Here is a 26,611-nt window from a genome sequence, read left to right on the forward strand (position 1 = left end):
CCTGGAACTCCCCAAAGAAGATACTAAAGGATCCCCCAAATGGGGTCCATCGTGGCTGGAAATGGACTTTCCTAGGGCAACTGCAGCAGCTGCTATAGTAGTAGTAGTATTTACTGAAAGCTCACTTAGTACAGTGCACTCTACTATGTGTTTGGAAAAATAGAGAATAAAGATATGACATATCCTTAGTCCACAGAATGCTTACACTCTAAATGGATAGACAGACATAAAAATATATACAAGTGGAAGGGATCAAAAAAAATTGAGTACACACACACACACACACACACACACATTCAGTGTGGCTTAGTGGAAAAAGCACGGGCTTGGGATTCAGAAGACGTGGGTTCTAATCCCAGCTCCACCACTTGTCGCTGTATGACCCTGGGCAAGCCGCTTAACTTCTCTGTGCCTCGGTTGCTTCATCTGTAAAATGGGGATTAAGACTGTGAGCCCCATGTGGGACAACCTGATTACCTTGTATCTACCCCGGTGCTTAGAACAGTACTTGGCACCCAGTAAGCACCAAATACTATTATTATTTTTATTATTACATTCATTCATTTGTATTTATTGAGTGCTTAATGTGTGTACTAAATGCTTGGGAGAGTACAATGTAACAGTAAGCAGACACACTCCCTGCCCACAACAAGCTTATTGTCTAAAGAGGGAGACAGACATTAATATAAATGAATAAATTACACATAAGTACATAAGTACACACACATGTATTAAAAAGGGTGTAAATATGTTCAAAAGTTGGCTATGGGACTGATATGGCTCAGAGTGTTGGGAAGATAATCAGGGAAGACTTGATAGAGGAGACGGGATTTCAGGAGGGTTTTCAATGGGGAGAGCTGTAGTCTAATGAGTGTTGGGGGCGGGAGGTTGTTGTAGTGTTGCAGCTATCTGTGTTTCCAGGGTACACCAAACCTACCTTGTGTAGCTGAAGGGAGGTCCCCTGTCTTGAAACTCAGCAAATATGCACACCATAAAACACACACACACACACACATACACACCCAATAATAATAATAATGATGGTATTTGTTAAGCGCTTACTATGCGTCAAGTACTGTTCTTAGCGCTGGGGTATATACAAGTTATATATAAGTCAATCAGGTTGTCCCACGTGGGGCTCACAGTCTTAATCCCCATTTTACAGATGAGGTAACTGAGGCACAGAGAAGTTAAGTGACTTGCCCAAAGTCACACAGCTGACAGGTGGTGGAGGCAGGATTAGAACCCACAACCTCTGACTCCCAAGCCCGTGCTCTTTCCACTAAGCCACACTGCTTCTCTAATACTTGGTCTATGTACCAGCCCAGCACAGTCAATTGGTTTATCCTCCACCTCTCCTTAGCCACATTGGAGATTTCAGATTTTGCTCCTAAACTGCAAGGCAATCATTCAGCGTGATGGATAGAGAAGTAGCATGGCTGACTGGAAAGAGCACGGGCTTGGGAGTCAGAGGTTATGGGTTCTAATTTGGGCTCTGCCACATGTCTGCTGTGTGACCTTGGGCAAGTCACTTAACTTCTCTGAGCCTCAGCTACCTCATCTGTCAAATGGGACTGTGAGCCCCACGTGAGACAACCTGATCACCTTTATCCCCCCCAGTGCTTAGAACAGTGTTTTGCACATAGTAAGCACTTAACAAATGCCCTTGTTATTATTATTATTATTATTATCCAGCTCCACTGACAGATGGTCTGTAGGACTGTGAGCCCGTTGTTGGGTAGGGACCGTCTCTATATGTTGCCGACTTTTCCCAAGCGCTTAGTACAGTGCTTACTGCACACAGTAAGCGCTCAATAAATATGATTCAATGAATGAATGATTAGAGGCACATTCAGCCCCCACCTAACTTCTGTTGAGAAACACATTATTTCTCCTTCCCCTCCCCAAAGCACCTGCATATATGTATATATATGTTTGTATGTATTTATTACTCTATTTATTTTACTTGTACATATTTATTCTATTTATTTTATTTTGTTAATGTGTTTTGTTTTGTTGTCTGTCTCCCCCTTCTAGACTGTGAGCCCGCTGTGGGGTAGGGACCGTCTCTATATGTTGCCAACTTGTACTTCCCAAGTGCTTAGCACGGTGTTCTGCACACAGTAAGCGCTCAATAAATACAATTGAATGAATGACTGAGAAGGCATCTTCCCAACTGGTCTTTTCCATTCACCCCATCCTTTCCTGTCAGCATGTGTCTAGAAAAGCCACACTTTTGTGAGTCTTTTTCTGTGCTATAGAGGCCCAGTCTAACTCATCTACCTTTGCAATATTCCTGACGTATTGCTGCCCTCTAAGGGAAAACTCCTATCTTTGTCCTTCTGCACAGTGAGTGCTCAGTGACTACCATAATGAATAATAACCATAATAAAACAATCTAAACTGCTTTAAAGAGCTTGCTCTACACAACCCCAGCATTATCTACTACTCTGCACTCTTAGTTTTTATATCACTAGGCCCAAGGTGCCATATGTTATCCATAATAATAATAATAATAATAATTGTGGTATTAAGCACTTAATTTGTGCCAGGCACTGTACTAAGCACTGGCGTGGATACAAGCAATCAGGTAAATTCAAGTCAGAAATCTTGATCTATCCTGAAACTGTCTGTTCCAGAAAGCTCCGAAAGCTCCCCAAGAGGTCATGATTGATGTTGGCAGGGAGAACATGGACTGTTGGTTACCAATTCTGATACCAGAAATCTGCCGTTTATTCATTTATTTACTTCTATTACTGTCTCTCTCCCCGTCTAGACTGTGAGTTCGTTGTGGGTCGGAATGCATCTGTTATATTGCACCATCCCAAGTGCTTAGTACAGTGGTTTACACACAATAAGCTCTCAATTGAATGAATGAATGAAAGAACCAGGAGAAATCTGCTAAACTTTGAAAATGGGTGGTTCAAGGTGAATAAAAGGAGATAGTTATTTCAAGTGTGGATAACTAACATAAAATACAATGAGAAGGGGTTAAAAAAAATTGAATACACACCTACACACATATTTAGAAGGAAAGTTCAAAAGTGGTAGAGTTGACTGTGGGACTGATAGGGCTCAGGGTGTAGGGCAATTAATCGGGGAAGGCTTGATAAAGGAAGTGAGATTTCAGGAGGGCTTTCAACAGGGAGAATTGTAATCTAACGGGTGTAAAGTTTGTCACCCAAGGAAACGGAAACCATAGGAAGCATCGCGGCCTAGAAGGAAGAGCAGAAGACCTGGGTTCCAAACCCAGCTCTGACAGTTGCCTTCTGTGTGACTGTGGACAAGTCATTTAATTTCTCCGGGCCTTAGTTTCTTCAACTATAAAATGAGGATTCAAAACCTGTTCTCCCTCCTACTTAGACTGTGAGTCCCATGTGGGAGAAGGACTTTGAGCTGGTTAACCTGTATCTACCCCAGCACTTAGAACAGTACTTGATGCATAGTAAGCGCTTAACAAATACCATAATAAAATAAAATAAAAAAATTAAAATGTGCACTTAAAAGGAGGTTCAATATGTTCATGGAAGATTTGGTTCAAAATGGGTCATAAGAAGTGTAATAAAATACATCTTGAACCATGAAGAGGACTCCAGGAGGAAAAAAATTTCACTCTTGGGCTGGACGGTCCACAGGTCAGGCTGGTGAGGAAGAATACCGTACTCAATTCCCATCTTTAACAAGTTCAGAGAAAGAGATATTTGGCCAAATGTGTCCTGTGCCTTACTAAGCATGATACTTGGATCAAATTTTCCACCAGTATGATCTGAATAAGCTTACACGATCACCTATACGCTCCACAAACTTGTAGCCAAAGAACTGTCATGGGAACAATGGACATAAATCTTTATGTGATAAATAATTCTCTCCTAGTCTCTGTAGCCAATGCTTCTAAAATTGATCTGCTTAAGGTCAATGAAAGAAACATTAATAGCCTTAAAGGAACAATAATCCTTATCCCGGTATAGAAGCCAGATCAGAGACTCTATTTTAGACAGTGATTCCAAATCCACAGATTAACATTACTATAATTACCTCCAGACATGTTCAAAACTTGTTTCCATACTTGCATGTACTGAGTCTGCATAGGTTGGATAATCACAATGCCTACCTTCAAGGAGCTTACATTCTGTTAGCCCTGAGAGCTGGGCTACTGAGAATCAGTTTAATCGTAAAATGAAGGTAATGGGAGTCTTTGCTTCTGGGTCTTCTGGCTGTGTGTGCTAACTCATTGCTTTCAATGAATCAATTATATTTATTGAGCAATTACTTTCACTTCTAGTCTTTTGGGGTGATATCCTAGTTTATTTCAGGTCCTAGCAAGATCCAAGATTAACCAAGTGGAATGGAAAAATCCAAAAATCAGGTCTTTCATTCATTCATTCAATCAATCGTATTTATTGAGTGCTTACTGTTTGCAAAGCAGTGTACTAAGCACTTAGGAGAGTACAATGTAACACTACAACAAACACATTCTCTGCCCACAGTGAGCTTACAGTCTAGAGATGAGCTTAAGATCCAGAAACGAGCTTAGTCTTTATGATAAGTTTGTTCTTTGGAGCCTGTCGGTCACAATTAGTCAATGTTATTTAATGAGTGCTCTGTGCAGAGCACTGGAATAAAGACTTGAGAAGGTACTATATAATAAAGCTGGAGGTGTGATACCTGACCACCAGGAGCTTAGAATTTGCAGGGGGAGACAGATATTAAAATAAATTATAGATAAGGGTAAATAAGGTGGAAAGATATGTACATAAGTGCTGTGGGAGGTTGGGATGTGTATCAAACTGTTTAATGTTATAGGCAGGAAATGTGTCTACCAACTCTGTTATACAACACTCTCTCAAGTGCTTAGTACAGGGCTCTGCATAGAGTTAGTGCTCAAAAACACTGATTGATTGATTAAGGGGATCACAGCTAAGTGCCTAATGACCCAAGAGGTGGATCTTCAACTTCCATCCCAATTGCTTTTCCCCCACCCCAAAAGCTAGACCCTCATTTCACAAATCCTGCCCTCAAAATGAAAAATTGGTCCCCAGGAGCTAAAACCTGGCAGAGGTCATGTGATCAACCTAGATTTGGGGGAGCTTGCAGTTTGGAAATTGTTCTTTTATTAACATCATCCCAGGACCCATTTAAGCAGTGTGGGTAGTGGTCATTTTTCAAACACTTGCCAGTTCCTATTGTGCTTTAGAGTTGAGTCAGAAAGTGCAGTGATAGAAAACTCTTGTCAAGGAGGAAATTTAATGAGATCAACTGCTTGTACTAACACTTCGATATTGCCGGCAAATCTCTTTCAGGATTCTAAGGCATCCCCTAAACACATGCAAGTGGGGAATGCTGGCTTTTGGATCATTATTTTTAATCCCTTAAAGGTATATCTTAACTGTTTTAATATGTAAGGAACAGGCCTGCCAAATTGTGCTTATGGCTTTTTAACACAAGCAATTTACAAATGCAATGAAGCAGATAATAGGACATACGATACTGAATGTGTAAATCTGTGTGGGTGACACTGCGGCTGTATAAACATTCTTTGGAAGCAGGGTGGCTTCCAGCTTCCAGTTGTCTGGACGAGGAAAATGTTGTTTACCACTTCACAGGGGGCCTGCTCAACTCCGCTACGTCCTTGAACGTAAATGAGCCATCCTAAGTGCTAAGAACTTTCCAAATGTCTTCTCATGTGCCACATAAATGCTGGAGAATCCAGTGAAGAGCAAAGAGGAGAAAGAACCCATAATTCTTGCTAACTCAGAAAACAGAAAAGAAGAGCCCAGCCCAAGAGTGGATCTTTCAGACTTCTAGCTCTTGTTGAGTGTAACAGATGGTTTACTCAAGAGCTGGTTAATTATAAAGAAGAGTTTGCAAAAGAACATTTTTCTCAATATAAGGGAAGTTTATGAATACTTTATTTCTGGTATTAAAGTGAACTTCCGATGTTTAAGACTTTTGCCCTTCATTAAAGGTAGCTTAAATGGCCCTTTTTCATTTTAACCAAATGGAGTTCCCAATAAACTACAATCTAAGGAGCCAATGATGCTGATTTAGCTGAAGGCAACTCAACGCCTAAAGTGGGTGCTAAGAATTACTCAAGCCCTTGAAGCATTTGGATTCTTTTTGAACAATTTGTGGTCTTCTTAGCTCCTTCTATAAATGTATTTTCCTTGCATTTTGCATAATCACAGCAAGGCCCAATTTGGAAACAAATTTCTAGGATGAGATTTAAGAAACAAGTCTTTGCCCAAAAGGCCAAGAGGTTTGCAAACAAGCGTGGCGATGAGCAGCTAGTTTAATAGACAATGCAACTTGAAAAGGATATAAAACTTTATTGAATTGTAAATTAGTGCTTTTATTTTATCTATAATGTTATCATAATGATAGCAAGGAATACCTCCTGCAATAAATATTTCTATTCTCTTGCTAGCAGCACAATAATTCAACAGCAACTGTTGGTGAAGCAGGATGAGAGTTATCATATATCACTGAGTTTGCTCTTTCAAGTGGATTTGATTATTTTCTACCTAGATTCCACCTCAGTCCTCTTGAAAAAGAGATGGAGCTGTTCATCCCACAATAGTAACCGCATTCACTGGGATTATCCCTTCTCTAATCTACCAGAATATAGGTAGAGTGTGAGGAATATTGTCACCTGGGGAAAACCCCAAAATAAATTTAATGGTTCACTGTTTTTTGAGAAATGAGTACTGGTATGGTGAAAGGATAAAAATTTCCAAGCCATACCTAATCCAATGGTTAGAGCAGGAGATTCCTTAAAACTCTTATAACTCAAACTGGAAAACTTGATTTACAATCCTATTCCTTTTTCATTAATTATTTCACACTGGGGGATTCATAATATCCGTACTCATTTTTTCCCTTCACATGTCTTTGCTTCCAAGATTAGACATAGCTGAACTGTTGGGTTTTATTTTAGAAGCGGGCTAGAAAGGCCATTTGTATCACACTTCTGAGATGAGAGCATTTCATATATATAGCTATTGCAGTGAGTCACTCACTAGATTCAGTGCTACCATGTGGTAATCACTCTGAGGCACTTTGTAAACGGGACCTGCAACACAGAAATTTAGGTGTCTCTATAATAATAATGATGGTATTTGTTAAGAGTTTACTATGTGCCAAGCACCGTTCTAAGTGCTGGGGTAGATACAAGGTTACCAGGTTGTCCCACGTGGGGTTCACAGTCTTAATCCCCATTTTACAGATGAGGTAACTGAGGCACAGAGAAATTAAGTGACTTGTCCAAAGTCACCCAGCTGACAAGTGGTGAAGCTGGGATTAGAACCCATTGTCCTCTCACTCCCAAGCCTGTGCTCTTTCCACTAAGCCACGCTGCTTATTTTCCTTACGGGATTTTGTAGGCTCAACCTGTAGACCTCAGGCAGATCAATCCCAGGGATCTTTGACAGATCATGGCCGGTTGCGATGACATCTCACAGCAATGACCAGAATTGGGCTGGAGATCTGGTCTTCCAGCATCCCCGTGGACTTGGGGAAGATTTGCTACCTCACTTGCTGCATGACTTTGGGGAAGTCATTTCATTCAGTCGTATTTACTGAGCACTTACTGTGTGCAGAGCACTGTACTAAGTGCTTGGGGAGTACAAGTTGGCAACATATAGAGATAGTCCCTACCCAACAGCGGGCTCACAGTCTAGAAGGGGGAGACAGACAACAAAACAAAACATAGTAACAAAATAAAATAAATAGAATAGTAAATGTGTACAAGTAAAATAAATAGAGTAATGAATCTGTACAAACACATATACAGGTGCTGTGGGAGGGGAAGGAGGTAAAGCGGGGGGGATGGGGAGGAGGAGAGGAAGGAGGGGGCTCAGTCATTTAACTTATAATAATAATTATGGTATTTGTTAAGCACTTACAATGTGCCAGGCACTGTTCTAAGTGCTGGGGTAGAGAGAGGAAAATCAGTTTGGACACAGTCCCTGTCCCACATAGGCCTCACAGCCTTAATCCCATTTTTTACAGATAGGGTCACTGAGGCTGTGAGCCTGCTGTTGGGTAGGGACCGTCTCTATATGTTGCCAACTTGTACTTCCCAAGTACTTAGTATAGTGCTCTGCACACAGTAAGCGCTCAATAAATGCAACTGAATGAATGAATGAGGCAAAGAGAAGTGTGCCCAAGGTCACACAGCAGACAAGTGGCAGTCAGGATTAGAACTCAGGTCCTTGTCACTCACAAACCTGTGCTCTGTCCACTAGGTCTTGCTGCTTCCTCCAACTTCTCTGTGCCTCAGTTTTCTCAAGAGCAAAAGGGGGATTCAATGCCAGTTCTCCCTATTCCTGTGAGCCCCACATGGGACCAGATTATCTTGTATCTTCCCAGCATTTGGTTTACTGCATGGCACATAGTAAGCACTTAACAAGTACCACATACATCAGTATTATAATTAGGAAGGAGCGGATACCATCCCAGATGCCGCCATGTAGATGGGTCAGCTCCAGGACTGGCTTCAAATAATGATGATGATGATGATGGAATTTCTTAAGCGCTTACTATGTATCAAGCACTGTTCTAAGCACTGGGGTTGATACAAACTAATGAGGATAGACACAGTCCCTGTCCCACATGAGGCTCAGTCTTAATCCCCATTTTACCAATAAGGTAAATGAGACCCAGAGAAGTTAAGTGACTTGCCCAAGGCCACACAACAAGCAGACAAGTGGCAGAGCAAAGATTAGAACCCAGGTCCTTCTGACCCCCAGGCCCGTGCTCTATCCACTAGGCCATACTGCTTCAGATGGTCCACAAGGTAATAATAATAATAATAATATTATAACTACAATAATGATAGCATTTATTAAGCACTTACTATGTGCAAAACACTGTTCTAAGTGCTGGGGAGGTTACAAGGTGATCAGGTTATCCCACGCGGGGCTCACAGTCTTAACCCCCATTTTACAGATGAGGGAACTGAGGCCCAGAGAAGTGAAGTGACTTCCCCAAAGTCACACAGCTGACAATTGGCAGAGCTGGGATTTGAACCCATGACCTCTGATTCCAAAGCCTGTGCTCTTTCCACTGAGCCACGCTGCTCCGTCTCAGCACCCAGTGGCAGAGGAATCAGAGTTGTAGTACAATAAGGGCAGCAGCATAGACTCAGTGTCAGACAGGACAGGGACAGAGGTGGAGGGTGACAGTAGTTATTCATTTCAAGGCGCCCAGCCCAAGTCAGAAGCGGCTCCTTTGCCAACTGGGACCTGAGGGGATTCTATGGCTCTGGAGAATGGGGGCAGGGAAGGAGAACCCACCCAGACACTCTAGGTTTGAGGATGTGAACGGGTTTGACCATTACATCATCCCATCATCCGGAAGGGGCCCATGGCCAACACACTGACATCATACAGAACGCTACTCGCTCACGTGTAACAGGATGATGATACCGGAATGGGAGAGGGTGACAAATTTTTCCCTGCCTCGGGCAGCCAGATGTCAGAAGGCAGCCCTGGTCACCACAGACAGTCTCGATCTTTGGGTGATGAGCTGTCACACGGGCTGCCAGGGAAAACCCTTGGCGAATGATCTCAAGACGACCAAGGAGAAGCAGACCACATGCATTTTATGCATTTAGTTCTTATTGCGATGTTCAAGTCTCCTAAAATTTACCACTGAGATTATTTTTCCTGCCTTTCGTATATCGTCCTTTTGACGTCCCCCCAAAAGTGTTCATTTTATTTGTGGGCAATTTTCTCATAGGAAATTAAAAATCAATTTCTATTACTTATGCAATACCTTGCTTTTATTATATCCTACCAAGTCCAAGAAGGGGGCATATTTTCTGATACTATCTCCTTTTTCCATATTAACCATGTGAAATCAGAACAGAGGATTGCTAAGGGATTTCATTTCCCTATTTTCACTTTGCAGAAAACGATAATTTCAGATAAGTTAATAAGAAGTCTAATAGGCCTCACCATATTGCCTAATTCAAAATTGACTGATATTATCTGTAGGGCCCTTGCTTGAGAAACGGAATTTTTTTTCTGAAGCAAAGATTTATTACATTTCCCAGGTCGGTGGTATTTGTCCTTTGCATTTCATTGACCCTTTCAAATCATTCTTCAGAATGAAAAATAAACCTTCAAAAAGCAACTCCATCACATGCACAAGAATGACATGCATCATAGTGAAATTAATCTTTTCTTCTGAAATCATTCACCGTTTATGCCTGTGAAATACCTTCTAAAAAGAAAGGCTAGCCACATTTTGTCATTTCAGGGGGCTAATAAAAAACACAAATGGTAGAATAACTTAATCCAAGGAAACAAAATAGTGTAAAAGTCAAACTTTTCTTTCATTAAATAGACTTTCTTATAAAACTACTCTTTGAGCTTTGTATCAGTAGACATTCTTCATGGTCAACTAATGCACATTAATGATGCTCCTTTGTTTCTTGAAAGACAATCGTCACTAATTAAAAGGCACTTAAAGATGTATTTAAGCACATTAGACATTTAAATTCAAAAATTTGACATGGACTTAGTTCTCTCATAGTAGATGAGATAGCTCTACTATACCTTTAGCTACTTACCCACAATTCCTAATACGATGTAGCCAAGAATGACCACTATGAAGATTATACAGCAGAGAACATCTGTGCAATGCCTAAAACAAAAGGAAACATTTGAAAATTAGAAGGACATATTGAATTAATTTATAATAAAATACCTCTCAGAATAGGAGCCCTATCTGGCACAGAGAGGTGAATGATCTAATTATCTTGAATCCACCCCAGTGCTTGGCACAGGGTTAGTGCCTAATAAATGCCATAAATAACTCTAACCATTTTGAATACCATTTGGGAAGAATGTTAGGATCAATAAATCAGTGCTCTTTATTGAGGGCTAACTTTGTGCAGAGCATGATCTGGAATGCTTGGGAGAGTACAATGCAAACCTTAAAAATGCAGTTCACTTTTACCAGTGACCTCTGATTTTTTCCATACCTCACGGGTAGGTTACATGGCATTCCTTCATGTTTCTGTAATCTCAAGACATCAATAGCAATCAGTGTGCATTTCCTAAGAGATATATAAGCAGCCCTGAACTACTTATTTGTTCTAAATTGGAGGAACTAAAAGGCATCAATATCAGTTTTTGCTTGAAATGGCATCAATGTACTTAATGACCTGATTTTAAAAAGTTTTGCCCACAAGTACATCATGAGTAAAACAAGGAGGCAACTTTCCCTCCCTCCTCTTGCCACCCTTAACTTCCCAGCACAGGAACATCAACAGTGGACTAGCTGGCAGCTCTTCCAAAGACAATTGGAAGAAAGAGGGGAACTGATGATGGGGATGAAAAATGGTTTTTAAAGTAGTTCCTGCATTTGGCTTAGTCCAAGACTGGGAAGAGATGACATTCTAGACTGTGAGCCCACTGTTGGGTAGGGACCGTCTCTATATGTTGCCAACTTGTACTTCCCAAGCGCTTAGTACAGTGCTCTGCACACAGTCAGCGCTCAATAAATACAATTGAATGAATGAATTTCAATGGAGATCTTTTAATCCCATAAGAGAGTTGAACATTTGAAACGTTTTTTCTTTCCATTCCTCCTTAGCTGCTTGTACTAAAATCAAGACACCTAATGATAACCGTGGTATTTTCTAAGTGCTTACTTTGTGTCAGTGTACTAAGCACTGCGGTGGATGCAATATAATCAAGTCAGACAAAGTCCCTGTCCCACATGGGGCTCATTCTCTCTGGCATACTAAGTAGATATGCAACCCCCTGTGCTCGTCTATCTTGCCGCCGACCCCTCCTCTATATCCTGCCTCTGGTCTGGACCGCCCTTCCTCCTCAAATCCTGCAGATAATTACTCCCCCCCCCAAAAAAAGCCTTATCAAAAGCACATCTCTTCCAAGAGGACTTCCCTAAGCCCTCCTTTCCTCTTCTCCCATTCCTTTTTGTGCCACCCTGACTTGCTCCCTTTATTCAGCCACCCTCCCAGCCCCACAGCACTTACATACATATCTGCAATTTATTTATTTGTATTAATGTCTCTCTCCCCCTCTAGACTGTAAGCTCGTTGTGGGCAGGGAATATGTTGCTTATTGTTTTATTGTACTCTCCCAAGCGCTTAGTACAGGTGCTCTGCACAGAGAAAGCACTCAGTAAATATGATTGAATGAATAATGGGGAGGGAGAATAGGTTTTGATCCCCCATAAATGAGGAAACTGAGGCTCAGAGACATTGACTGACTTGACTGAGGTGGCCACAGCCAGCAAGTGGCACAGCAAGGATTAGAACTCAGGTCCTCTGACTCCCAGCCCCGTGCCCGTTCCACTAGGCAATGCTGCTTCTAGCATGAAAGAGTACCCTCGTATCATGGCCAACTTAATAAGCATGCTACTGGATTTACCAGCATTAAGACTTAGATTTAATTTGGAGCCAAGAAATGCTGATACAAACAGTAATAATCAATCAGTCAATCACGTTTACTGAGAGCTTTCTGTGTGCCGAGATTCATTCATTCTTTCAATCATATTTATTGAGCGCTTACTGTTTTCAAGCACTGTATTAAGCACTTGGGAGAGTACACATTCCCTGCCCACAGTAAGCTCACAGTCTAGAGGACAAGCTAAGTCTAGAGGATAGTAATAATAATAGTACTAGATAAGAGCATGTTCCCTTGCTTAGCATTCATTTAAGCGTAAAGCCTGCTTAAGTGTAAGGTTAACATCTGTTTCATACTAAGTGTGACACATCTAACTCAGGATCAGTTTTACATCCTGTCAGAGCAGTTGTTAAATTGGTGCAGTCTTAATAAAAGATGCCTTCAGGTAAAAAGACTAAAAGAAAGAAAATTAGAGCACTGCACTGCTTTAATTATAATTCTTCAAGTTGTCAAAGCCTCTCTGCATATACATAATTACCAAGAGGCCAGTCCTTCCATACTGTATATTTGTAATGGAATAAACGGTACATATGGAGGTGATCACACAGGAGAGATTATCATGACAGACATTTAAAGGCAGAGAGCTTTGAACAAAGAATAGGGAGGATTGAGTGTTTCAAGACTCTGATCCTCTTTGTCACCCAAGAATGATGAATGGGCATCAGTTCTATTTTCAATACTTTGATGGCACACCACACTGTGTTTTTTGTATCCTTGCAAGTGTCGAAGAGGTTTTAAACCACCGGATATAACCACTAAATCAACATTACCACTTTCACTGCTATCTACCATGACAGCAAAATTTCTGACGTTGAATAGTTCATTATGCTTTAGCCAAAGATCTGTGGCCAGGGAGGATTAAGCTTTCAAGACCGTTTTTGTTTCAGGTCCACTGCTACTGAAAAAGACCAAACCATAATCTATGGTTAGTCTGGATAATTAGAATCTAACCACAAGGTAATGTTGAACATCCTGAAAATTATGAATAGTGAATGTAAAATTATAGGATTTTGAAAAGTTTCCCCCAACTTAATCATTTATTATTGCCATTTACAATTTCTGAGTTCTCTCATTCTATCAAACCGAAACATAAATTCCCTTAAGACATTTAGGCCAAGTGCTTTTATTAACATATCTCCCTATAAGATACTAATTTTTACAATGTGGCCCCAAAGCTCCATTTTCTCTCTAGCTCCCTGTTTCCCTGTGTTTCTTTGTCCATCTGTTTGCCAATTTCTTTTCATCCTTATGTAGATTTTGTCCTAGCACTGAAAATTAAAATAAAAGAAAGAGAATTGAAAAGTAGAACACAACATATGTGGAATTGAAAAGTAGAACATAAAGTATGTGCTTTCTTTGGTGTTTCTCATCTCTTTTTCTCTGGTAAATGAAGAGATTAATTTGTTGCATTGGACTAAATTGGGCAGAACCTGTTAGGACCTCTGATTTCTTTTATTCTTTTATTCTATTTTGGGGGGCCAGCGGGGGATGTGGAGAAGAACCAGGAAAGAAAGAACCCCAGATGACTCAAGAGGAGAGAGAGCTGAGACCTTACATGGGCTTTAAAACCATGAAACCCTAATATTACAATCTTTCCGTGCCTATGAAAACAATAATTCACCTTTCCATATCAAAATAGCCTTAGCGCTAACGTTGGGGTAACCTAATTCAAGCCAAGCAGCCGGTGGTGGCACACAGCCCTGTGAGTAGGCAATCCGCATCATTCTGCTAAATTTGGATCCAGGACAGAAATGTGACAACCCCAAAACTACAGAGGGCTGGAGTCATCTCCCATTGCCAGTCAAACACCAACTGGCATGAAAGATGACTCATTTTACTACTACTAAAAAACAGAAGGATTTTTGATAGCTTCTGCCACCTCCAACCTGGAAACCGAGCCTCCCTGACTGCAATCTAGCCACCAGAGATGCACGCTAACTCAAACCACACAGGACTCCTCACCCAGCTTGGGAATCCACAGAACCACAGAGAAGTGGCGTGGCTCAGTGGAAAGAGTATGGGCTTTGGAGTCAGTGGTAGTGGGTTCAAATCCCGGCTCTGCCAATTGTCAGCTGTGTGACCTTGGGCAAGTCACTTAACTTCTCTGGGCCTCAGTTACCTCATCTGTAAAATGGGGGTTGACTGTGAGCCCCACGTGGGACAACCTGATCACCTTGTATCCTCCCAGCACTTAGAACTATGCTTTGCTCATAGTAAGCTCTTAATAAATGCCATCTTAAAAAAAAACCAAAAACCCAGCTCTGGTGGTTCCCCGAGGCACCTCTAACTCCAGCTGAGAGTACAGAGTTCAGGAGAGTCACAAAGGAGCAGTCAGCATGTCCTGAGAAGTAGTGTGGCTTTAGTGGTCAAAGCATGAGCCTATGAGTCACAGGACCTGGGTTCTAATCTCAGCTCTGCCATTTATCTGCTGTGTGATTTGGGCAAGTTACTAACTTCTCTCTCCCAACACTTAGCACAGTTCTTGGCACATAATAAGCACTTAGCAAACACTATTATATTACTATATATTATTATATTCTATTATTATATTGTAGAAGCAGCTTGGCTTACTGGGGAAGTAGCGTGGCCAGCTGGATAGAGAATCAGGAGGACCTGGGTTCTAATCCTAGCTCCCCCACATGTCTGCTGTGTGACCCTGGGCAAGTCACTTAACCTCTCTGGGCCTCAGTTACCTCATCTGTAAAAAACAGGGATAAGAATGTGAGCTCCATGGGGGACCGGAATTGTATCCAACCTGATTACCATATATCTACCTCAGCACTTAGAACAGTGCTGAGCACATAGTAAGTGCTTAACAAATACCATAATTATTATTATTACTTAACTTCTCAGTGCCTGTTACCTCATTCATTCATTCATTCAGACATATTTATTGAGCACTTACTGTGTGCAGAGCACTATTCTAAGTGCTTGGAAAATACAATTCAGCAATAGAGACAATCCCTGCCCACACTGGGCTTACAGTCTAGAAGAGGGGAGACAGACATCAAAACAAGTAAACAGGCATCAATATAAATAGACAGAATTTCAGATATGTACATATGTAACCAAGTGCTGTCAGGGGGCACAGGGAGCTGAGGAAAAGGGGGGCTTACTCTGGGAAGGCCCCTTGCTTTGAAGGGGGGAAGTGTAATTGTTGGCGGATTTGAGAAGGGAGGGTGTTCCAGGCCAGAGGTAGGATATGGGCCAGGGGTCGATGGTGGGACATGAGAAAACGAGGCACAGTGAGAAGGTTAGCACCAGAGGAGTCCAGTGTGTGGGCTGGGATGTATAGGGAGAGAGAGGAGGTCAAATAAGAGGGGCAAGGTAATGGAGTGCTTTGAAGCCAACAGTGAGGAGTTTTTGCTTGATACAAAGGTTTATAGGCAATCACTGGAGATTTTTGAAGAGGGGGGTGACATGCCCAGGACATTTCTGAAGAAAAAAAATCCGGCAGAAGAGTGAAATATATACTGAAATGGGAAGAGACAGGAGGTTGGGAGGTCAGAAAGGAGATGAAGCAATAATCCAGTTGGGATAGGATGAGTGGTTGTACTAACGTGGAAGTGGTTTGCATGGAGAGGAAAGGGTGGATCTTGGCAATGTTGTGAAGGTGAGACTGGCAGGATTTAGTGACAGATTGGACATGTGGGGTGAATGAGAGACCAGAGTCAAGGATGACACAAAGTTTGTGGGCTTGTGAAATGGGAAGGATGGTTTTGCCATCGACAGTGATGGGAAAGTCAGGGAGAGGACAGGGTTTGGGAGGGAAGATAAAGAGCTCTGTCTCAGACATGTTGAGTTTTAGGTGGCAGGAGGACATCCAAGTAGAGATGTCCTAAAGGCAGGAGGAGATGTGAGCCTGGAGGGTGAGAGAACAGGGGAGGAGATGTAGATTTGGGTACTGTCTGCTTAAAGGTCATAGTTGAAGCCTTTGGAGCAAATGAGTTCACCAAGGGAGTGAGTATAGATGGAAAACAGAAAGGGACCAAGAACTGATCCTTGAGGAATCCCTACAGTTGGGGGATGGGAGGAGAAGTCGTCACTGGAGAATGAGCAGTTGAAGATGGAAGTTAAGGAGGGAAGGAGTGAGAGTTTTTATAAGGTGGGAGGGAATGAGGTCTGATGCACACATGGAGAGGGTGGCACTTGAGAGGAGGGAGGAGATTTCAAGACCGTGAGCCCCATGTGGGACATGGACTGTGTCCAACCTGATTAGCTTGTATCTACCCCAGAGCTTAGAGCAGTGCCTGACACACAGTAAGCACTTAATAGAAAGGAAGAAGCTTGGATTTTAGGCAGAGTCATTGAGAGGCTTAGGGCTGAGGCTGAGGCTTAGGATGGAGAAGGCTCTGCACACAGTAAGTGTTCAGCAAATACGACATTGATTGATCAATCAATCAGAGGGGCTAGTGGGGGAGGAGGGAAGATTAAAAGAGGTGTAACTAACAGTTGCTACCATAGTTTTTATTCTTTTTATTATGTAATTCATTAAGCACTCACTATGTGACAGGCACTAGTGAGTGTTCTTTTTAAATGTAAATGCAGGCAAATGGATTTTGTTCCATATTGGGAACAAGAGAAGCAGCTTCATTCATTCATTCATTCAATCATATTTACTGAGCGCTTACTGTGTGCAGAGCACTGTACTAAGTGCTTGGGGAGTACAAGTTGACAACATATAGAGATGGTCCCTATCCAACAGCGGGCTCACAGTCTAGAAGGGGGAGACAGGCAGCAAAACAAAACATATTAAGAAAATAAAATAAACAGAATAGTAAGTATGTACAAGAAAAATAGAGTAATAAATCTGTACAAACATATATACAGGTGCTGTGAGGAGGGGAAGGAGGTAGGGTAGGAGGGTTGGGGGGGCCTTTGGCCTAGGGGATAGAATACAGGCCTAGAAATCAGAAGAACCTGGGATCTAATCTCAGCTCTGCCACTTGTCTGTCATGTGACTTTGGACAAGTCACTTCATTTCTCTATACCTCAGTTCTCTCATCTGTAAAATGGGGATTAAGACTATGAGCCCCATGAGGGACAGGGACTGTATCCAACCTGATTAACTTGTATCTATCCCAGTGTTTAGAACAGTGTCTGGCACAAAGTAAGTGTTTAAAAAATACCATTAAAAAAAAAGCTCTGGGGGAAGATACAAATTAATCAGGTTGCCCCACATAGGGCTCACAATTTAAGCTGGAGAGAAAACAGGTGTTGAATTCCCATTTTTGCAGTAGAAGGAACCGAGGCATGGAGAAATCAAGTGAGTTGCCCAAGGTCATGCAGCAGAGAACTAGCAGAGCCGGGATTAGAATCCAGGTCCTCTGACTCCTGGGCCCAGCTCTTTCCATCGGGCCAGCTGCTTCCCTAGTTCTTGATTCATGCATTCATTCAATCATATTTATTGAGCGCTTACTGTGTGCAGAGCACTGAACTAAGCACTTGGGAAGTACAAGTTGGCAACATATAGAGACCGTCCCAACCCAACAGTGGGCTCATAGTCTAGAAGGGGGAGACAGACAACAAAACAAAACATGTGGACAGGTGTCAAGTCATCAGAACAAATAGATTTAAAGCTAGATGCACATCATTAACAAAATAAATAGAATAGTAAATATGTACAAGTAAAATAAATATAGTAATCATCAACCATATTTATTGAGCACTTACTATGTGCAGAGCACTGTAATAAAACTGTACTAGCATATATACAGGTGCTGTGGGAAGGGGAAGGAGGTTGGGTGGGGGGATGGGGAGGGGAAGAAGAAGGAGGGGGCTCAGTGTGGGAAGGCGTCCTGGAGGAGGTGAGCTCTAGTAGGGCTTTGAAGGGAGGAAGAGAGCTTGCTTGGCAGATGTGTGGAGGGAGGGCATTCCGGGCCAGGGGGAGGACGTGGGCCGGGGGTCGATGGCAGGACAGGCAAGAATGAGGCCCAGTGAGGAGGCTAGCGGCAGAGGAGCAGAGGGTGCAGGCTGGGCTGTAGAAGGAAAGAAGGGAGGTGAGGTAGGAGGGGGCGAGGGGATGGACAGCCTTGAAGCCCAGGGTGAGGAGTTTTTGCCTGATGCGTAGGTTGACTGGTAGCCACTGGAGATTTTTGAGGAGGGGAGTAACATGCACAGAGCATTTCTGCACATAGATGATCCGGGCAGCAGAGTGAAGTATAGACTGAAGTGGGGAGAGACAGGAGGATGGGAGATCAGAGAGTAGGCTGATGCAGTAATCCAGTCAGGTTAGGATCCTTACACTGCTCCCCAACTCAAAGCAGTGTTGTACCCTGAAACCAATGCTATGCAGACTGGGCCTCCCAGGCTCAATCCAGGAAAAGCAGCAGTTAGAGAGTGAACTGAACCTGTTGCAGAGGTAGGTAGTTCCAATTTCACAGCTCTGCTCCCCTCTGGGCCATGGGACACTGGCCTTCCTGATACAAACTACTTGCGCTAGCCCTGATGGTTGCAGGGGAATCAATCATCAATCAATGGCATCTATTGAGAGCTGTGTGCAGAGCACTGCTCTGTACTAAGCACATGGGAGAGAGTAAAATACAATAGCGCTGGTAGACATGATTCCTGACCTCAAAGACCTTACAATCTGAGGAAATCTCGAACCTTGGAAAGTGGAACAGCGGACAGGTAGAAAGAGCGCAGGACTGGGGATTAGGAGACCTGAGTTTTAATCCACAAAGAAGCAGCATGGTATAGTGGAAAGAGCATGGGCCTGCAAGTCAGAAGGTCATAGGTTCTAATTCTGGCTCCGCCACTTGTCTGCTGTGTGACCTTGGGCAACTCACTTCCTTGGACCTTAATTCCCTCATCTGTAAAATGGGGATTGAGATTGTGAGCCCTGTCGGGGACAGGGACTGTGTCCAACCCAATTATCTTGTCTCTACCCCAGAGCTTAGAGCAGTGCCTGGCACATAGCTCTTAGCAAATACCATTTTTATTATTAATTCCGGCTCCACCACTTGCTGAGTGACCTCAAGCAAGTCACTTATCCACTCTGTGCCACAATTTCCTAATCTGTAAAATGGGATAAGATTTTCCTTCCCTCTTGGACTGTGAGCACCATGTGGGACGGGGACTGCAACAGGTCTGATTATTTTGTATCCACCCCAGCGCTTAACACAGTGCTTGGCAGATACTAAAGGCTACATAAATGCCATCAACATCATTATTTAAAGCCAGAGGGATGATAGAAGATAAAGTCTTTGAAAACCAGAACTATTAAGTTCTGATTTTAAATTGACTTATTTTCTGCCCTTAACTGACCCCCAAAATCTCACTGTAGTTTTGATGCAATATCAATATCATAGACCTATCCTCCTCCAAATAACATATAAATTTAGAATTGAAAATTAAAATTACAACTTTACAGTATCTTTCTGCTTTCCAACCTCCATCCCACAGGAGTTAAGGATGCAATGAAAAGTAGTAAATAATGCAGCCACTATTTCCCAAGGTTGCAAAAGAGGCACCCTCCCTTAGGTGCAGTATACAGAAAGCAACAATAATAGCATAGAGGGAGGGATCTCCAATCATCATAGCGCAAAACTCATATATTTGCCCTGGTGAAAATCTCTGTGTTGTGCAGCATGTGGTACTTTCATATTTTCTTCTACTACAGTAAATGTGATTCACAGAGACTCAATTTCTTGTCACGCTTAGCCATTCCACCTGAACACTGCTGTTTCTATCAAGACGAATCACCGATTAAGCCATTAGATTCAGCTCTGCCTAGTGAAGTAACAACAGAGCTTCATTCGATAAGTGTGCATCTGAAACTCCCAAGTTGTTGTATTGTCCGCTGCTGTCACCGGGCTGAGTTTCCAGGACAGCTTTCTACCTTCATTCAGAGATAGATTAGCTCACTGGCTCCCTTCCTGTATGGCAGGGTGAAATCCAGTGAAAGAAAAACACCTGGAAAGTTAGTCATATTGGGGTTTAAGATGAGAATGGAAAATCCCAAAGCCATCACATCTATCCCAGACCATCCATTAATGACAATAAACCTAGGTGGAGGTTATGTGCTTCTGGTATGTCATTAACTCTGTGTGGGGCTTGCTTTTCTGCTGATTATACGGAACGTGGATGGGCAGCTCTCCACAGAGCTCCTTTATCTTCCCACCCAAACCCTGTCACAGCCCAGACTTTCCCATCACTATAGGCAACACGACCACCCTCCCTGTTTCACAAGCCCATAACCTTGACATTATCCTCACCTCATCTCTCTCATTTAACCCACATCTTCAGTCTGTCACCAAATCAGTTCTACCTTCACAACATCTCTAGAATCTGCCCTTTTCTCTGCATCCAAACTACTCACTGTACCTCATTCTCGCCTGTCCCGCCATCGACCCCTGGCCCACGTCCTCCCCCGGCCCGGAATGCCCTCCCCTCCACATATCCCCCAAGCTAGCTCTCTTCCTCCCTTCAAAGCCCTACTGAGAGCTCACCTCCTCCAGTAGGCCTTCCCAAACTGAGCCCCCTTTTTCCTCTCCTCCTTCCCATCCCCCCGCCCTACCTCCTTCCCCTCCCCACAGCATCTGTATATATGTTTGTACTGATTTATTACTCTGTTTATTTTACTTGTACATATTTACTATTCTATTTATTTAATGATGTGCATGTAGCTTTATTTCTATTTGTTCTGACGACTTAACACCTGTCCACATGCTTTGTTTTGTTGTCTGTCTCCCCCTTTTAGACTGTGAGCCCGTTGTTTGGTAGGGCCCGTCTCAATATGTTGCCAACTTGTACTTCCCAAGTGCTTAGTACAGTGCTCTGATCACAGTAAGCACTCAGTATGATTGAATGAATGAATGAATGATCCCCACAGTTATCTCCCACCTTGCCTACTGCATCAGACTCATCACTGACCTCCCTGCCCACTATCTCTCCCCTCGTCAGTCTTTACTCCACTCTGCTGTCCAGAACATTTTTTCAAAAATAGTTCAGTCCATGCCGCCCCTCTCCTTAAAATTCTCCAGTGTTTGCCTATCCATCTCCACATCAAACCCACAATTTAGCACTGGCTTTAAGGTAATAATAATAATAATGGTATTTATTAAGTGCTTACAATGTGCAAAACACTGTTCTAAGCGCTGGGGAGATTACAAGGTGATTAGGTTGTCCCACAGGGAGCTAACAGTCTTAATCCTCATTTTACAGATGAGGGAACTGAGGCCCAGAGAAGTTAAGTGACTTGCCCAAAGTCACACAGCTGACAAGTGGCGGAGCCAGGATTTGAACCCATGACCTCTGACTCCAAAGCCCGTGCCCTTTCCACTGAGCCACGCTGCTTCTCCGTCAGGTACTCAATCAGCTCTCCCTCTCTTAGCATACCTTGCTGATCCCCTATTACAACCCAACCCACTCACTTTTCTCCTCTACTGCCAAATTTCTCACTGTACCATAACCTCCTCTGTCTTGCGGCTGATGTTACACCCATGTCTCTGGCCTGGGACTCCCTCCCCCTTCATATCAGACAAAAAACATTCCTCCCATCTTCAAAGTCCCACTAAAATTATATCTCCTTTATGAGGCTGTCTCTAAGCTTTTAGTTATGCAGCCTATTTGGCCCCCCACACACCCTTCAATGTCACCTGAGCACTTGGGTCTGTATAAATCTATCAATCAATCAATGGTATTTATTGATCGTGCTTAGCACTTAGTCCAGTGCTCTGCATGCAGTGAGCGCTCAATGAATACGATTGAATGAATGAATGAGCATTGCCTATGTGACTCCGGAAGTCTTCTCTGGATCTTCTACAGCCCATCCCACACCCTCCGCTCCTCTGCCGCTAATCTCCTCACCGTGCCTCATTCTCGCCTGTCCCGCTGTAGACCCCTGGCCCATGTCCTACCCCTGGCCTGGAATGCCCTCCCTCCCAACATCCGCCAAGCTAGCTCTCTTCTTCCCTTCAAGGCCCTACTGAGAGCTCACCTCCTCCAGGAGGCGTTCCCAGACTGAGCCCCCTCCTTCCTCTCCCCCTCCTCCCCCTCTCCATCCCCTCCGCCTTACCTCCTTCCCTTCCCCACAGCATCTGTATATGTGTATATATGTTTGTACATATTTATTACTCTATTTATTTTACTTGTACATATCTATTCTATTTATTTTATTTTGTTAATATGTTTGGTTTTGTTCTCTGTCTCCCCCTTCTAGACTGTGAGCCCACTGTCGGGTAGGGACTGTCTCTATGTGTTGCCAACTTGTACTTCCCAAGTGCTTAGTACAGTGCTCTGCACACAGTAAGCACTCAATAAATATGATTGATTGATTGATTGATTGATATTGAGTGCTTACTGTGTGGAGAGAACTGTACTCAACACTTGGGAGAGGACAATGCAACAAAATTACTTTGCTATTCATCCCACTGCCAACCCTACAATACTTATGTACATATCCTTATACTCTGCTGCTTCACCTAGGTTTAATTTGTTTTCATGTTGATCTCCTGTACTAGACTGTCAGCCCCTTGGGGCAAGAATCATGTCTACTTACTCATTTGTATCATACGCTCCCCAGTGTTTAATCAATACCATTGATCAACTGGTGATTCTGTTGACTTTGTATGGCAGCTCCCTGCTTCCAGTGATACCATTTGAGTGCTCAGCTCCATATCTAATTCCAGAACTCAGGATGTCCCCAATCTTCACCTGTCCACAGTCCCGCTATGATATTTACATCTTTAATCCTGGAACTACCACAGTTCAGTGATTCTGAAGGCAGCTGAAATGTGTTCTTGAAGTAATCCATTAGCTCTTGAATTTGCACTATCAAGCTATATCCTAGTCAGAAGGGCGCTTGCTTCATGTCCCAGAGGATTGATTAGAGGCCAGAGCCCCTTTCAGATCTTCTCGCAAGTGGCATTTGGAAAGATTTGAAGAGCAATTCCCTAAACATGGCTTCACTTGAGGACTTCCCACTTTGGCTGACACCTATGCTTTACAAAATGGAGAATCAGTAGGAAGCTGAAAATGAACAAGAGTATGAACATGGTGACTCAGGGTACAGTATATGGGATTGGAAGTCACAATTCCTGGGTTCTAATCCTGGTTGCATCGCTTGTTAGTTGTGTGACCTTGGACAAGTCACTTTACTTCTCTTTGGTTCAATTTCCTCATGAGTAAAATGGGTGATTCCTTTTCTCACTCACCCTTAGACTGTGAAACCCATGCAGGACAGGGACAGAGGCTACGTACTAAATACCATAATTATTATTATTATCCCTGATCCCCATCTTCAACTGTTCACTTTCCAATGGCTTAATCCTCATTGCTTTCAAACATGCTCATGTCTCCCCTATTCTAAAAAAAACCCCTCCCTTCACCCCATGGCTTCCTCCAGTTATCACCTCATATCCCTCTTATTATCCCCCTCCAAACTACTTGGGCGAGTTATTTACACCTGCTACCTTCACTTCTTCTCATCCAATTCTCTCCTTGACCCCCTCCAATCTGGATTCTGCCCCCTTCACTCCACAGAAACTGCCCTCTCGAAGGTCTCCAGTGATCTCTGTCTTGCCAAATCCATTAGCCTCTATTCCATCCTAATCCTCTTCCCTGCTTGACCCGGCGGACCACGCCCTTCACTGGGAAACATTATTCAGCACTGGCTTCATTGACACTGTTCTTTCCTGGTTCTCCTTGTTAATTTATTACCACTCATTCTCAGGCTCTGTCATGCCACCCCACCCCTTAACTGTGGGAGTCCCTCAATATTCAGTTCTAGGTCTCCTTCTATTCTCTATCTACACCCAGTCCCTCGGAGAACTCATTCACTCCCACAGCTTCAACTACCATCTTTATATGAATGATTCCCAATTCTACATCTCCAGCATTGTTCTTTCTCCTTCTCTTGCATTTCCTTCTGCCTTCAGGACAGCTCTACCTGGGTGTCCCAACAACATCTCAAACTAAACATGTTCAAAACAAAACTCATTTTCCCACCCAAAATCTGTCTTCCCCTCATCTTTCCCATCACCATAGACAACACCACCACCCTCTCTATTTCACAAGCCCATGGTGTTGGGATTATCCTTGAGTCATCTCTCTCACTCAACCAACGTATTCAATCTGTCACTAAATCCTGTCAGTTCTCACCTTCACGACATCACTAAAGTCCACCCTTTCCTCTCCATTCAAACAGCCATTATGCTGATCCAAGCACTTGTCAAATCTTGCCTTGCATCAGCCTCTTCCTTGACTTTCCTACTCCTTCTCTTTCCCCCTCCAGTCCATACTTCATTCTGCTGTCTGGAAACATTTTTCTTAAAAAAAAAAATCAGTCCACATCTCTCCACTCTTCCAAAACCTCCAATGGTTCCTCATCCACCACAGCATCAAACAGAAATTCCTTACTATCAGCTGTAAAGCACTCAATCCGCTCGCCCCTTTCTATCTTATCTTTCTGCTTTTCCTACTACAACCCAGACCAGGTTCTTCACTTCACCAATGCCCACCTACTCACTGTACATTAATCTCATCTATCTCATTACCAACACCTTGTCCCAATCCTCCTTCTGGCCTGGAACTCCATCCCCATTCATATATGGCACATCACCACTCTGTACCTTCAAAGCTTTATTATAATCACATCTCCTTCAAGATGTCTTCCCCGATGAAGCTCTCATTTCCCATACTGCTTCTTTGTTGCCTATGCATTTGGATCTGTACCCTTTAAGCACTTGATATTCACCCCATTGTCAGCCCCACAGCACTTCTGTACATACCCATAATTTATTTTAATGACTGTCTCTCCCTCTAGACCATAAGTTCCTTGTGGTCTGGGAATGTGTCTACCAACAGGTTTCAGTGAGGGTGGGGAGGGGACGACACAAGGGATGGGGAGGGGTTGGGTGTGATGAGTTGCGGGGTACAAGGGGTGGGGAGGGGGATCAAGGGTGGTGCTGGGGCAGGATAAAAGGGATGGGATGAGATAGGAGGGTGGGGGTGGTGTGAGCATTGAGAAGGGTTGGATGGAGGTGTGAGGGTGCTGGGAAAGGAAGACAGGGAAAGGCTGTTGGAGGGAGGGGATTGAGGGGACATGAGGAGGTCAGAGAAGTTTAAGGGTTGTAGGTGAAGTTTTCAACAGCAGTAACTGCTTTATCTGGTGGTTCCCTGAGTAAATTGCTGAATTGTATGCAGGTCCTTGGGTCTTTGAAAGTGAAGAGGCAAGTGTTAAGTAGTAAATAGAGGATTGGACTGATGCAAAACTGCTTTCCTCTCATTCCAAACTGCTACCACTTTAATCCCAGAATTTATCCTATGCCACCTTGATTACCGCTATCAGCCTCTTGCTGACCTCCCTGCCTGCTGTCTCTCCCAATTCCAGTCCATACTCCATTCTGCTTGCCCTGATCATTTTTCTACAAACACATTCAGTTCATGTTTCCCCACTCTTCAAGAACCTCCAGTGGTTGCCCATCTACCTCCACATCAAACAGAAACTCCTTACCATTGGCTTGAAAGCAGTCAATCACCTTGCCCCCTCCTACCTCACCTCACTACTCTCCTTGTACAATACAGCCTTCACAAATCGCTCCCCTAATGCCAACTTACTCACTGTACCTTGATCTTGGCTATCTCACCTTTGACTCTTCATTCACATCTGGCCTCTGGCCTGGAATGCCCTCCCTCTTCATATATAACAATCATTCTCCCAATCAAAGCTTTATTGAAGGCACATTTCCTCCAAAAAGCCTTCCCTAACTAAGCCCTTGATTCCTCTTATCTTGTTCCCTTACTGTCATCCTTGCACTTGGATTTTCTCCCTTTATTCACTTCTTCCTCAGCCCTGCAGCACATATGTATATATCTTCTGTCTCCCCCTCTAGATTGTAAACTCACTGTGGGGAGAAATCATGACTATCAACTCTATTATACTCTCCCAAACACTTAGGACAGTGCTCTGCACACAGTAAGTGCTTAATAAATGATTAATTGATACACTCCAAAGCACTTAGTACAGTGCTCTGCACACAGTAAGAACTCAATCGATTAATCAATGGTATTTATTGACCACTTACTCTGGGAAGAACACTGTACTAAGTGCTTGGGAGACTATAATAAAACATAGTTGGTAGACACGTTCCCTGGCCAAAAGGGGCTTGCAATCCAGAGAGAGAGCCAGACATTAATATAAATAGATAACATTTTAATGTGCTGTGGGG

At 43.1% G+C, this 26,611-nt stretch overlaps 1 protein-coding gene across 3 annotated transcripts in view; it reads right to left on the minus strand.

Moving 5' to 3' along the window:
* Window positions 1–26,611, minus strand: part of SLC44A5 (solute carrier family 44 member 5) — a 408,205-nt gene that overhangs the window by 75,282 nt on the left and 306,312 nt on the right. For all 3 annotated transcript variants that reach the window (XM_038744549.1, XM_038744548.1, XM_038744547.1), the window contains exon 3: window positions 10,574–10,647. In XM_038744549.1, coding sequence (XP_038600477.1) covers window positions 10,574–10,647 — 74 coding nt within the window. The remainder of the gene's footprint in view (window positions 1–10,573; window positions 10,648–26,611) is intronic.

The sequence above is a fragment of the Tachyglossus aculeatus genome, chromosome 4, assembly GCF_015852505.1.
Source record: "Tachyglossus aculeatus isolate mTacAcu1 chromosome 4, mTacAcu1.pri, whole genome shotgun sequence".
NCBI lineage: Eukaryota > Metazoa > Chordata > Mammalia > Monotremata > Tachyglossidae > Tachyglossus > Tachyglossus aculeatus.